Genomic DNA, 13,523 nt, shown 5'->3' with positions numbered 1-13,523 from the left:
AGACTCTGAGGATCAAAGACTCTCCTCACCCTAGTCGCTGGGCCTTAGCTGTGAAGGTCCTTGGAGGCTCAAAGTCTCCAACCCAGAGTTTAGAATTTACTCCATGGAAAGCCCTAGACCTGAATAGCTAACATTCCAACTCCCCAAGGGAACTGAGAACCTTAGGTTCGTGGGCCACTGGATTCCATTAATCCCAGTCCCCAGACTGTCATCTCCCAAATTCTCAGCATTTCAGGTCCTCAGTGTAAAAGGTCCTGGGAATTGATGTTCACGAGGACAAAGGTCCTTCAGTCAAGAGTCAAGGGAGGGCCAGGCACAGTGGCTCATGCCTGTAAGCCCAGCATTTTGGAAGGCTAAGGTGGGCAGATCACTTGAGGTTGGGAGTTCGAGACCAGCCTGGCCAACATGAGGAAACCCCGTCTTTACTAAAAATACAAAAATTAGCCAGGCTTGGTTTGCGCGCCTGTAGTCCCAGCTATTCAGAGGCTGAGGCAGGAGAATTGCTTGAACCTGGGAAGTGGAGGTGGCGGTGAGGCAAGATTGTGCCACTGCACTCCAGCCTGAGTGACAGAGTGAGACTGCCTAAAAAAAAATAAAAATAAAAAAAGAGTCAAGGGAGGAGGGCTCCAAAGGATGTGCCCTGGATCTTGAAATCCTCCATATCTAAGATCCCTGGAACCTGAGAGCCCTGAGAGGGTCTTCCTGTCATGCGAAGGACCCTACATGGGGAGGGAGGCCTGCAAACTCCAAGAATTTGAGCCTAACAGGCTGAGGTCCTTAGTCTCAAGGTGTGAAGACGAAGACTGTTGGGGACTACACTCTGTTCCTACACTAAGGTCCCAGTCCATGGTTCTCAGGTTCTAAGGGCTTTGGAAGGTGGACTTGAGACCAAAGAAATCTCATAACAGGAGAGGCAGCTTTGAGGACCTTGAACCTCAGTTAGCTGAACTGAACTGACCTCAGGCACCAAGTTTGGAGCCTTGAAAAGATAGCAATCTTTTTTTTTTTTGAGACAGAATTTTGCTTTTGTTGCCCAGGCTGGAGTGCAATGGCACGATCTCAGCTCCCTGCAACCTCCGCCTCCCAGGTTCAAGCGATTCTCCTGCCTCAGCCTCCTGAGTAGCTGGGATTACAGGTGTGTGCCACCATGCCTGGATAATTTTTGTATTTTTACTAGAGACGGGGTTTCACCATGTTGGCCAGGCTGGCCTGGAAGTCCTGACCTCAGGTTATCCACCTGCCTCTGCCTCCCAAAGTGCTGGGATTACAGGCATGACCACTGGGCCCGGCCCTATCAATCTTTTAAATAGGTCGTAACAAAGGGCATCCATCAACCCAAAGATGCTCCAAGGAAGCCGAGTCTCTGTCTACGGATGGAGGAGGAGTCAGCCAGGAGAATTCAGCCCCTGGAGCTGCACCCTGGGCTTTTGTGGGGAACCAAAAAAATGTCTGTAGGCCAGGCATGGTGGCTCACGCCTATAATCCCAGCATTTTGGGAGGCCAAGGTGGGAAGATTGCTTGAGCTCAGGAGTTCAAGACCAGCCTAGGCAACATGGTGAGAGACCCTGTCTCTATGAAAAACAAAAAAATAAAAACTATCCAGGCGTGACGGCACACACCTGTAGTCCTAGATCCTTGGGAGACTGAGGAGGAAGGATCATTTGAGCCCAGGAAGTCAAGGCTGGAGTGAGCTGTGATCGCAACAGTGCACTCCAACCTGGGCAACATAGTGAGATGCTGCCTCAAAAAAAAAAAAAAAAAATTATATATACAGTAAAAATTACCACCAATGCCCTAGTGCCCCAGAAGAAAATAACTTTATAGACTGCCACAGGAAAAACAACCTCTTTTACAAATAAAGTCACAAATATAAATTAAAAATCACACAAGGAAAAAGTCACCATGAGGGAGAGTCTGAGAGGCCCCAGCCAGGAAAATTCACTTCTGAAAAATGGCATCAGTCACAGACCAGAGACCAAGATGCTGAGATTCTCAGCCTGGGAGCAGTGTAGACAACACCCTGCTCTCTGTCTTGGAGGCCACGGAACTGGCCTGGAGGTCACTGATGGCCTCACCCATCAAGGTCCCCAACTCCTATGGCCCCCAAAGCTGAAGTGTACCTGGCCTAAGAATCTCAGTGACTGAGTTCCTCTCAGGTGGCTTTGAGCAGCATGGACTTGGGGAGTGGGCTCTGCCCTAGGCATCCAGCTCGGACCTCAGCCTCACCTGGCTGAAGCTGGGCTCGTACTCCACACGGCCCTTACTGTTGACATGCAGGATGGGGGCTGCAATGGCCGCTCTCAGGTCAAAGCCAAGCCACAGCTTGTTCATGATGGCCTGGGGGAGAGATGAGGGATGCAGGGAGAAAGGGGGTACCTGCTACCCTACATCAGCCCTCACATCCCCACTCCAGGGAGAGTCAGACAGTATGCTGCCCAGAGAGGAGACACTTGAGCCCAGAGCCCCCCAGACTCACCTGGGCCACAGCAGAGATGATGAGCTCCCCGCCAGCCCCGCCAATCACTAGCTTCGACCCCTGGGCTTTGCTGATCAAGATGGAGGGCACCATGGAGGATGGGGACCGCTCGCCTGGAACTGGAGGCCAGCACCCTCCGGGAGCTCCACCCACCCTGTCTCCATTCACTGCTGAGCAAACAGTGGCTTAGCGAGTGCAGTGACCCATCCAGGGGTAAGCATGCAGCCCCAGCCCAGCCCCCTCCCGCCTCTCCCCTGGTTGGGGCCCTTGTGGACCCCGAGTGGGAAGCCTTGTTCTCACCAGGTGAGGGGGTGGTGCCGGAACCCCGGGGGCATCTCTCGCATAAGTCCAGGAGCTCGTTGTTGAGGATGATGCCTGTCCGTGGTGAATACACCATCGCTCCAAAGCTGCAGCCATAGAGGCAGAGCCTGGGCTCCCACCAGACATCGCCTGCCCTGCCCACCTTGCAGGACCCCTCATTTTACAGCTGCCTGCCCCGAAGCATGCTGGAGCCACTATTCTCTCCCTGGCAACAACCACAAGGGGTCCCCAAAGACCCACCTGTGCCCCCATATCAGGGCACCCTTCTGAGTGAGGCCGCCCATTCCCAGGTAAGTCTTGGCTCGGGGCCACCCCAGCAGCAGCCTTTCCAGCCAGAGATGTCAGGGGTGGGGGCCTCTTTTGAAATAGAGGAGGAGACAAAGGGCAAAAGCAAGGTGCTGCTCCATGGGGACAAGTGAGGGGACATGGGGCTGCGGGAGTGCAGGTATAGGAGAGGAGGAGTGAGGCCACCAGCCTTCCCCCAGGCCCCACGCACGGTGTGTTGATGGTGCTGGTGGCAGCCACGGCGCTGCCATCCTCCCCCAGCACAGACACATGGGACGTGCCTGTCCCATGGCCCCAGGCCTCGGCCAAGCTGTAGTGGCTGAGCTGGTGGTCCCCCCGGCCATCGATCTGTTGGCGGATGAGCTGGGCCAGGGTCTCCCCCAGCAGGTCCTGGGAGGCATTCTGGGGTGGGTGGGCAGGTGGCAGGGTCAGTGAGGGGCCAGGCGGGATCCACAGAACCAAGGGCAGGACAAGCTCAGCCCCCATGGGGGCCACCTCCAGTCTATTCTCTACCTTGTGGCCAGGCCTCCCTCAAGCCCAGGCTAGGTCTAGACTCTGCCCACCCTCCAGGTCCTTTGAGATATGGTGCCACTCCTGCATCTGACCCCTGTACCTGCCACCCTGGGATCCCTTTCAGTCCTGCCCCGGCCTAGAACCACATACATCTCCCTCCAACCTCCCCCTGCTGGGCCTGACCCTCCTTTCATGCTAAGTCCTGAGCCAGTGGGGAGGACAGCCCACCAGCCCAGCAACCTCAGCAATCTCACCTGGAGCTTTGGGTGGCTGCGAGGGTCCCTCAGCCTCCACCTCTGCCCCCTGGCAAACTTGAGTGTCTCCACAAGGTGGTGGTACATGTTCACCCTCCCCTCAGGCCTGGCCACAGACTCTGCTGAGAAGTTGAACCCTGGAGAGGGGTCGGGGCACAGGTTGGGGTCACCCTATGTAATGGATTGAATGTTGCCCCCCTCCCCAGAGAACTCCACCCACATCCTAATTCCCAAACCTGTGGATACTACTTATACAGCGCAAGAGTGACTAATACCTTAAGTGGAAAAGTATGTTAACGATTTTTTTTGAGACAGAGTCTCACTCTGTCGCCCAGGCTGGAGTGCAATGGTGCAGTCTCAGCTCACTGCAACCTCCATCTCCCAGGTTCAAGTGATTCTTGTGCCTCAGTCTCCTGAGTAGCTGATACTACGTGCGTTTGCCACCATGTCCAGCTAATTTTTTCTTTTTTTGTATTTGTAGTAGAGACGAGGTTTTGCCATGTTGTTTAGGCTGGTCTCAAACTCCTGGCCTCAAGTGATCTGTCTGCCTTGGACTCCCAAAGTGCTGGGATTACAGGCATGAGCCATCATGCCCCGCCTTTTTTGTGTTTTTTGGAGGAGTCTTCCTCTGTCGCCCAGGCTGGAGTGTGTGGCGCAATCTCAGCTTACTGCAATCTCCACCTCCTGGGTTCAAGTGATTCTTCCGCCTCAGCCTTCTGAGTAGCTAGGACTACAGGCGCACGCCACCATGCCCAGCTAATTTTTGTATTTTTAGTAGAGATGGGGCTTCACTGTGTTGGCCAGGCTGGTCTCCAACTCCTGACCTCAAGTGATCCACCCGCCTTAGCCTCCCAAAGTGCTGGGATTACAGGCATGACCCACCACACGCAGCCTAAAGTATGTAAAAGATTTTGAGAGGAGGAGATGATCCTGGATTATCTAGATATGCCCTGAATGTGATCACAGTGTCCTTGTAAGACAGACACACAGAGGAGAGGACACACAGAGCAGAGGAGAAACCAGTGTGACCATGGAGACAGAGACTGGAGTGAGGCAGCCACAAGCCAAGGAACGCTGGCAGCCACCGGAAGTGATAAGAGGCGGTGAAAATTGTCAAAATATAGCTGCGGCCACGTGCAGTGGTTCACACCTATAATCCCAGCACTTTGGAAGGCTGAGGTGACAGGATTGAGGTGAGGTTGAGGCTGCAGTGAGCCTTGACAGTGCCACTGCGCTCCAGCCCAGGTGACAGAGCAAGACCCGGCCTCAAAAAATAAACAACTCACAGCCTTACACAAAGGCCATCACAACCTTACACAAAAAATACTTCTGCAAAGACATCTGCCCAGGAGTGGCCTGTCCAGCCTCAGACTAGTGCCACCCTTATGACTTTTCCATGCATCCCAGTAACCAAAGATGATCATTTCAAAACGGTTTTTTCTTTGTTTGTTTGTTTGTTTGTTTGTTTGTTTGTTTGTTTGAGACGGAGTCTCACTCTGTCCCCCAGGCTGGAGAGCAGTGGCATGATCTTGGCTCACTGCAAGCTCCATCTCCTGGGTTCACACCATTCTCCTGCCTCAGCCTCCCAAGCAGCTGGGACTACAGGCGCCCACCACCATGCCTGGCTAATTTTTTGTATTTTTAGTAGAGACAGGGTTTCACTGTGCTAGCCAGGATGGTCTCAATCTCCTGACCTCATGATCTGCCCTCCTTGGCCTCACAAAGTACTGGGATTACAGGTATGAGCTACCAAGCCAGGCCCAAAACAGTTATATACCAAAGCTAAGCTATGAGGACGCAAAGGAATAAAAACAATATACTGGGCCAGGCACAGTAGTTTATACCTATAATCCTAGCACTTTGGGAGGCCAAGGCGGGTGAATCACCTGAGTTCAGGAGTTCGAGACCAGTCTGGCTAACATGATGAAACCCTGTCTCTACTAATAATACAAAAATTAGCTGAGCATGGTGGCACACACGGGTAGTCCTAGCTACTCAGGAGGCTGAGGCAGGAGAATCGCTTGAACCGGGAGGTGGAAGTTGCAGTGAGCTGAGATCGCACCATTGCACTCCAGCCTGGGTGACAAGAGTGAAACTCCATCTCCAAAAAAACAGAATGATATAATGGGGACCAGCATGGTGGCTCACACCTATAATCCCAGCACTTTGGGAGGACAAGGCAGGCAGATCACCTGAGGTCAGGAGTTCAAGACCAGCCTGGCCAACATGGTGAAACCCCATCTTTACTAATAATACAAAAAAAAAAATTAGATGTGGTGGCAGGCACCTGTAATCCCAGCTACTTGGGAGGCTGAGGCAGGAAAATCGCTTGAATCCAGATGGCGGAGGTTGTAGTGAACCGAGATGCACCATTGCACCTGAGCTTTGGCGACAGAGCGAGACTCTGTCTCGGGGGGAAAATGCTATAATGGACCGTGGGAACTCAAGGGGAAGGATGGGAGGCGGATGAGGGATAAAAGACTACACACTAGGTATAGTGTGTACTGCTTGGGTAATGGGTGCACCAAGGTCTCAGAAATCACCACTAAAGGACGGGTGCAGTGGCTCATGCCTGTAATCTCAGCACTTTGGGAGGCTGAGGTAGGCAGATCACTTGAAGTCAGGAGTTCAAGACCAGCCTGGCCAACATGGTGAAACCCCATTTCTACTAAAAAAAAAAAAAAAAAGAAAAAGAAAAAAGAAAAAAAATACAAAAATTAGCCAGGCTTGGTGGTGTGCACCTGTAATCCCAGCTACTCAGGAGGCTGAGACTGGAGAATTGCTTGAATCTGGGAGGCAGAGGTTGCAGTGAGCGAAGATCATGCCACTGCTCTCCAGCCTGGGCCACAGAGTGAGATTCCATCTCAAAAAAAGAAATCATCCACTAAATAACTTTTTCATGCAACTGAACACCACGTGTTCCCCCAAAACTAATGAAATAAAAATAAAATAGCCAGGCAGAGGTGGCTCACATCTGGAATCCCAGGACTTTGGGAGGCTGAGGCAAGTGGGTCAGTTAAGGTCAAGAGTTCAAGACCAGCCAGGCCAACATGGTGAAACCCCGTCTCTACTAAAAAGAAAAAAATCATCTGGGCGTGGTGGCTCAAGCCTGTAATCCCAGCACTTTGGGAGGCCAAGGTGGGTGGATCACTTGACATCAGGAGTTCAAGACCAGCCTGATCAACATGGCAAAACCCCATCTCTACCAAAAATACAAAAATTAAGCGGGTGTGATGGCAGGCACCTGTAATCCCAGTTACTTGAGAGGCTGAGGCAGGAGAATCGCTTGTACCTGGGAAGCAGAGGTTGCAATGAGCTGAGATCACGCCATTGCACTCTAGTCTGGGCAACAGATTAAGACTCTGTCTCAAAAAAATAAAAATAAGAAAGGGAAAAAAGAAAAGATAAAAATCAGCGGCATGTGGTGGCCCATGCCTGTAGTCCCAGCTACTTGGGAGGCTGAGTCAGGAGAATTGCTTGAACCCAGGAAGTAGAGCTTGCAATGAACCGAGATTGCGCCACTGTGCTCTAGCCTAGGCGACAGAGCAAGACACCATCTCAATAATAATAATAACAATGCAATGAAAAAAATAAAATATACAATAAATTATCGTTGATTGTAAGCAAAAAAATTATATACTCTTCCTCATTTTCTTTTTGAGAACCTCTGTCTTCCTTCACCTCCCTGAATACACACACAGTTTACCGTAGCGCGGGTATTCCCACCGCGATGCCTACTTGGAATAAACATCATTTTCTCTGAATGTTGTTCAAAGAAACAACAGCCTTGTTCTGTTTTTCATTTAGGTCAACAAGGCAAAGAACAGACTCTCCCCTGGAGCCCCCAAGGGAATGCAGCCCTGTGGACACCTAGATACCGGGCTTCTGGCTTCCAGAACTGTGAGAGGACACATTGCTGTTATTTTAAGCCACCAAGCTTATAGTGATTTATAATGGCAGACACAGGACACTAATATTAAGCCAGCGCAGACAGCCCCAGGCCTTGGCACTGCCAGAACCCCCCTGCAGGCTGCCTTGGGCTGGGCTGGTTTCGCTCCCCCAGGTGCACACCCCTGACGGGCAGCCCACCACCCATACGGCCCACCTGCTTCTGTGTCTGGGACTGGTCACCTAGCGGGAGGAGGACTCTGGACAAATGATGTCACACCCTTCAGCAAAGCCTCACGTATGGGTGGAGCTGGAGGTCAGCTCTAAAACCCACCATCATGACTGGTTTACACAGCTCGGTCTTCACATTGTGCATCTGTGAACCCAGTTTATGGAGGAGGAGGCTGAGCTGGGCCTTGGCTGGGCTTGGAGTCTGAGTTCCCGGGTGTGGGGGGCCAGGGCTCTGGGCAGGGGCTTTACCTCTTAGCACATTGAGGATGAAGCTGAGAATGGCACCCCCTGCAGGTGGCGGTGGTGAGTACAAGCTATAGTCCCCCAGGGGCACCTCCAGGGCGTCCACTACCTCGGGCTGGAACTTGGCCAGGTCCTGCAGCGTCAGCTGGCTCCCTGGGGTGAGATGGAGAGGGCTCCATGAACAGATGCGGAAACTGAGGCAGGGAGGAATAGCCACTGGTGTCAGGTCACACAATGGGATCCCACTCGTGCTCTAGCCTTGCGGACACAGAGGGTGATGGTAGGTCTGTAGGCGGTGGCCTCAGGACCAGCCCCTTGGGGCCAGGCATGGAGGGGTGGACAGAGACCAGAGGCAGGGAGGCTGGGGAGGTGAAGGGGAAGATGGGAGAGAGAGCTGGCCTTTGAGAGCCTGTGAGAATGGTCAGCTCGGCTACCCAGGCCTGTTGTGACCATCAGTAACGCCCCTCTGCTGGCTCTAACCCGCAGGCTCTGCTCTCTGAGGTCCTGGACGACAGGGGTCCTTGGGCTGGCAGAGCTAGGTGCATGGCCTCTCGGGGTCCCAGGCACCTCCAGCACTCCCTCAGGGCCTGGGAAGGAGCCTGCCCTCAACCCCCCGTGCCCAGAACTTGGCTCTTCCTCCAGCAGGGACAGGGTATGGGACCTCAGGGAGGCTGACCTTCCTTGGCAATGTCCTCCACCAGCATCTGGCCCAGCCTCCCCGTGTAGAAGACCTCCGCACCCTCTGTGGCCACGGTCTCCAGGGTGGTGGCCAGCGCAGGCCATGGGAGCGGGTCCTGAGGCCTCAGGGGTTCTGTCCCGTTGAAGAAGAGCTGGCTGGGAGATGAGGGGAGCCTCAGGGTGGGGGCAGGTCCTAGAGGCAGCCACACTCCTTCGGGGCTGTCTTGGGTGGAGTCCTCAGGACCCTACAGTGGGGGTGCCCTGACCCAGGGTCCCGAGGCGCTAGGGTGGACACCGGGGGACAGCTTCCCTAGGAGGCGGTGGGACTGACACCACCCACCCCGCTCATGGCCCTGGTCCAGGGAGGGCAGATTTCCCAGTGGGGCCTGGGTCCACCTAGGGCCTGTCATCTCCTCACTCCTGGGAGGGGCTGCCAGTGGGCTGGGTGGGGCAGGTGAGAGTGGCAGTTGAAGCCCTCCTGCCATGCCAGAGAGAGGGAGGAGGAGGCCGGGGCCAGGGCGGGTGGCAGAGCCCAAATCCACACTGTGGAGTCCTAGCACTTGGGCAATAAACTCCCCCCAGCCTCACCCCTGAGTTAGGCTCTGCCACAGGGGGCTGGAAGGCCATGAACTGAGACAGGAAAGTGCTCTCTGTCAGGGCCTTAAGGTCCCCAGCACCCCGAGGGTTAATCCTCCAGTGTAGGAGGGACTGAGGCAGAGCTGGGATGTGGACTGGGCCCAGACAGGATGTGGCCTTGAACCCAGGAGCCCAGGGCCACCATGTGGGGCTCACCGCAGGGTTGACGCCTGCAAGGAAGGCCGCAGGAAGCCATTGTGCAGGAACCGGCTGAGGACGGGGGCCACCACATGCCCCCCTCGGAGCAGTGCGATGGTGGGCTGGAACAGCTGCGCCCAGGGCAGGCGGCCATGGCGGCGGTGGGCCTCGGCATAGCCGCGGAGCTCCCCGGGCACCCCGATCCACTGGGCCCCTGCATGGCACATCCCAGCTCTCAAACCTGTGGCTTCCAGGCCTTCCCAGGGGTTCGCCATCACCCCACGTGTGGCCCCCAGCTACAGCAGCCAGAGTGAGCTTTCTGGAGCCCACACCCGACCATGTCCCTCCCTGCTCAGATCACCTGTGGCTCCCCACAAAGTCCATGGCCAGGCCCAAGGGGCCCTGCACAAACTGGCCCCAGGAGCCCCACCCTGTCCCGCCAACCCATCTCCACTCAACCTTCCAGGTCCTTCCAGGCCTTTGTCCAGCCTGGCCCTCTCTCGGGATCACCTCAGCTCGCCCATTCCCAAGGGGGACCTGCCCAATCCCTCAATCTCTGCAGGTTGGGTTTGGGGGTTCCCCACAGGCTCCCTGTCCCCCAGTGCCAGGGAGTCACAGCCTGTCCGTGAGGCACTACTCCTTTGGGGGTTTTGTGGTCAGTCCTAGTGGCCTGGGGGGTGGGAGTGGGGGACCCCCGTGGGGCCTCACCTGTGCCCAGCGGCAGAGCCTGTGCACACCGGTCCAGCAGGCTCGGGGCGTGGTGGGCTGGCACTGTCTCCCGGGCATTGATGACCTCCACCTTCCCTGGAGTAGGGCAGGGCAGGTGAGTGGTCATGGACCCTGCAGACAGCCCCTGGCCTGCTTCAGGCTTCAGTTTCCATCTCTGCATTATGAGATGGACTCTGGGCTAACAGGGGGACAGGAGTTGACACAAGGGCTTTGCACAGCTGAGGCGAAGGGGGCAGGGCAGGGGGCCCAAGAGCACCCAGAAGCGGTCTTGAGTGGATGGGACTGGCTGGAGAAGGGGTTCCTCTGTGGTGTGGACAAGCCCATCTTCCCCATGGCAGGTCACATGTGGGCCCACCTGTCGTCACATTGTAGATGGTGAAGATGACCCCTCCGCCCAGGCCCATGCTCTGAGGGTTGACGACGCTGGTGCAGACCAGAGCCGCGATGGTGGCGTCCACGGGTGAGCCCTGCTGCTGGAGGATGGCTCTAGGGGACATGGCACAGAGTTGGCGGTGGGGCTCCCCTCCCTCTGCCTCCCCACTAGGCTTGCTCAGTTGGCACTCATTGGAGAATGGTGACGGAGGTGGCCCATCTGCTGCCACCAAACCCCAGATTAGGTCACAGAACACAACCAGGCTTCCCCATCAAATCCAGCTGCTCACAGGTCCACAACATTCTACAGCTGCAAAGTGTGATGCCATTTACACTGACCTTTGCCATATACAAGGTGCTTCTCAGTTTGCAAAGTGCTTCTGTTGCCATTGCTCCCAGCAGCACCAACTCATATGCCACAGGCAGAACCAGGCCTAGGCCACCTCTCAGTCCCTCACAATGGCCCCAGGAGCCCACCATGGGACTCCACTCCCCATCTCACTAGGGGATGAGATGGGGCCACAACTACTTCAAAGCTGGTCTCTGGCAGGTGACCCCAGGATCCTTCCTGCCACCAGGGCATAGGGCTTGAGCTGACAGGCCCCACAACTTCTCCTGGGGCCCTGAGCCTATGGAAATGCTCTGGCCTAGGCCAAGCATGGTGGTTCACGCCTGTAATCCCAGCATTTTGGGAGGCCGAGGCAGGCGGATCACTTGAGGTCAGGAGTTCGAGACCAGCCTGGCCAACATGGTGAAACCCTGTCTCTACTAAAAATACAAAAATTAGCTGAATGTGATGGCAGGCACCTGTAATCTCAGCTATGCGGGAGGCTGAGGCAGGAGAATCGCTTGAACCTGGCAGGCAGAGGTTGCAGTGAGCCAAAATCGTGCCATTGCACTCCAGCCTGGCAACAGAGCAAGAGTGTCTCAGAAAGAGAGAGACACAGAGAGAGAGATAGAGAAGGAAGGAAGGAAAGAAGGAAAGAAGGAAAGAAAAAGAAAGAAAGAACAAGAAAGATGAAAGAAAAGAAAGAGAAAGAAAGAAAGAGAAAGAAAGAAAGAAAAAGAAAAGAAAAGAAAAGAAAAGAAAAGAAAAGAAAAAGAAAAAAAGCAATGCATGCTCTGGCCTACCCCTCCCCATCTGTCACCAACAGCAAGAGGTGGGCCCTTCAGCGCTAGGGGCTGGTCAGCCTGGCCTACACTGTGACCCTGTCCCTGGGGCACAGGCCTGCACAGCTCACTGAGGACAACCTCTTCCCTTACACCCAGGAATGCTCCCCAGAACCTCAAGAAGCCAAGTTTTTCTTTTTTTTTTTTGGACGGAATTTCGCTCTTGTTGCCCAGGCTATAGGGCAATGGCACGATTTCGGCTCATCACAACCTCTGCCTCCCGAGTTCAAGTGATTCTCCTGCCTCAGCCTCCCGAGTAGCTGGGATTACAGGCATGCGCCACTACACCTGGCTAATTTTGTATTTTTAGTAGAGGCAGGGTTTCTCCATGTTGGTCAAGCTGGTCTCCAACTCCCGACATCAGGTGATCTGCCCACCTCAGCCTCCCAAAGTGCCGGGATTACAGGCATGAGCCACTGCGCCTGGTCAGAAGCCAGCATTTAAATCCCAGTTGCAGATGGGGAAACCAAGGCCCAAAGAGGGAGTGGACCTGGGTCTCTGCACCCACCCCATGGGACCTCTGGCCCTAGCATCCTCCTTCGGCTAAGGCGTCTGTGGCCTGACGTGGCGATTCCATCTGGACACAAACCCTCCCCAGCTCCTGAGCCACATGGCCCTCCCTGGGCCCAACGTGGCACACATGGGCGCCACAGGGACACATGTAATCTTGGAATGGGAAAGAGAGCACAAAGCCAGAAGATGAAATAAACAAGTCAGGCATAAGCACTAATTTTAATAAGAATAAAACACCATAAACAAAGCCAAATGACAAACTGGAGGGAAAAACACTTTAAATTCCCATCCCAGACAAAGGCCTCACCTCCTAACTAAATGGAGTGCACCCTTGCTTCCCCAACCTGTCTGCTTCCAGCCTTGTCAACTGTTTTGGCTTCCGGGGCAAAATGGGGAAAATGGTTACAGATGGGGAAACCAAAGCCCAAGAGGGAACGGCCCGGGACCCTGCACCCACCTCCCCGACCCTGCCAGGCTTTGGTTCTCCTCCCACCTCCCTCGACTCCTGATGTTGGGGGCCCCAGGCTTGGTCCATGATCCTTGTGCATCTATCTCTTCTCCCCGGGTGACTCTATCTAGGCTCATGGCTTGCGATGCAACCTGTGTGCTGGTAACTCCCCAACTTTATCTCCAGCCAGTCCTCTCCCTACACTCCAGACACTTATACCCAGCTATGCACAAGACACCTGATCCGGGTGTCAAAGAAACATTTCAAACATACCATGACCTAAACTGTACTTTTGATTTTCCTTCCAACCCTCCCCGCGAAAATGGCTCATCTCCTAGTCCTCGTTGTCTTAGAAATGGACACAACCACTCCCCCTTTTGCTCAGCGCCTACACCCTGGAGCTATCCTGGATTGGTCACTTTCTTCTTCCCCACATCCAACCCACCAGCAACTCAGGTTGGAGGTTCTACCTCCATCTCCACCACATTGGTCCAAGCCACCAACCTCCCTCACCTGGGTTATTGCAATGGCCTCCTACCCAGGCCCCAGCGTCAGCCTTCCTCCCTTACATTAAAAAAAAAATCTGGGGAGGTCGAGACGGGCGGATCACGAGGTCAGGAGATCGAGA

General features: G+C 54.6%; 1 protein-coding gene across 8 annotated transcripts in view; it reads right to left on the bottom strand.

Annotated features, from left to right (window-relative positions):
• GGT5 (gamma-glutamyltransferase 5) overlaps positions 1-13,523 on the bottom strand; it is a 28,318-nt gene that overhangs the window by 3,742 nt on the left and 11,053 nt on the right. The window contains exons 2-11 of one of the 8 annotated variants that reach the window (XR_004052667.1): positions 10,748-10,878; positions 10,372-10,467; positions 9,682-9,877; positions 8,888-9,045; positions 8,218-8,364; positions 3,850-3,986; positions 3,294-3,484; positions 2,777-2,851; positions 2,477-2,646; positions 2,227-2,337 (exon numbers count right to left, since the gene is read on the bottom strand). Coding sequence is in view for 6 of the 8 variants with exons in the window: in XM_030914753.1 (XP_030770613.1) it covers positions 2,227-2,337; positions 2,477-2,646; positions 2,777-2,883; positions 3,294-3,484; positions 3,850-3,986; positions 8,218-8,364; positions 8,888-9,045; positions 9,682-9,877; positions 10,372-10,467; positions 10,748-10,878 (1,444 nt within the window). In the remaining 2 variants the exon portion in view is untranslated. Of the gene's footprint in view, positions 1-2,226; positions 2,338-2,476; positions 2,647-2,776; positions 2,884-3,293; positions 3,485-3,849; positions 3,987-8,217; positions 8,365-8,887; positions 9,046-9,681; positions 9,878-10,371; positions 10,468-10,747; positions 10,879-13,523 lie in introns of all 8 variants that reach the window. The other 7 variants (XR_004052668.1, XM_030914753.1, XM_030914754.1 and 4 more) reach the window with 7 other exon arrangements.

This window comes from Rhinopithecus roxellana, chromosome 13 (assembly GCF_007565055.1).
Source record: "Rhinopithecus roxellana isolate Shanxi Qingling chromosome 13, ASM756505v1, whole genome shotgun sequence".
NCBI lineage: Eukaryota > Metazoa > Chordata > Mammalia > Primates > Cercopithecidae > Rhinopithecus > Rhinopithecus roxellana.
The sequence above is the reverse complement of the archived record's forward strand: the minus strand, read 5'-3'. Positions and strand labels throughout refer to the sequence as shown.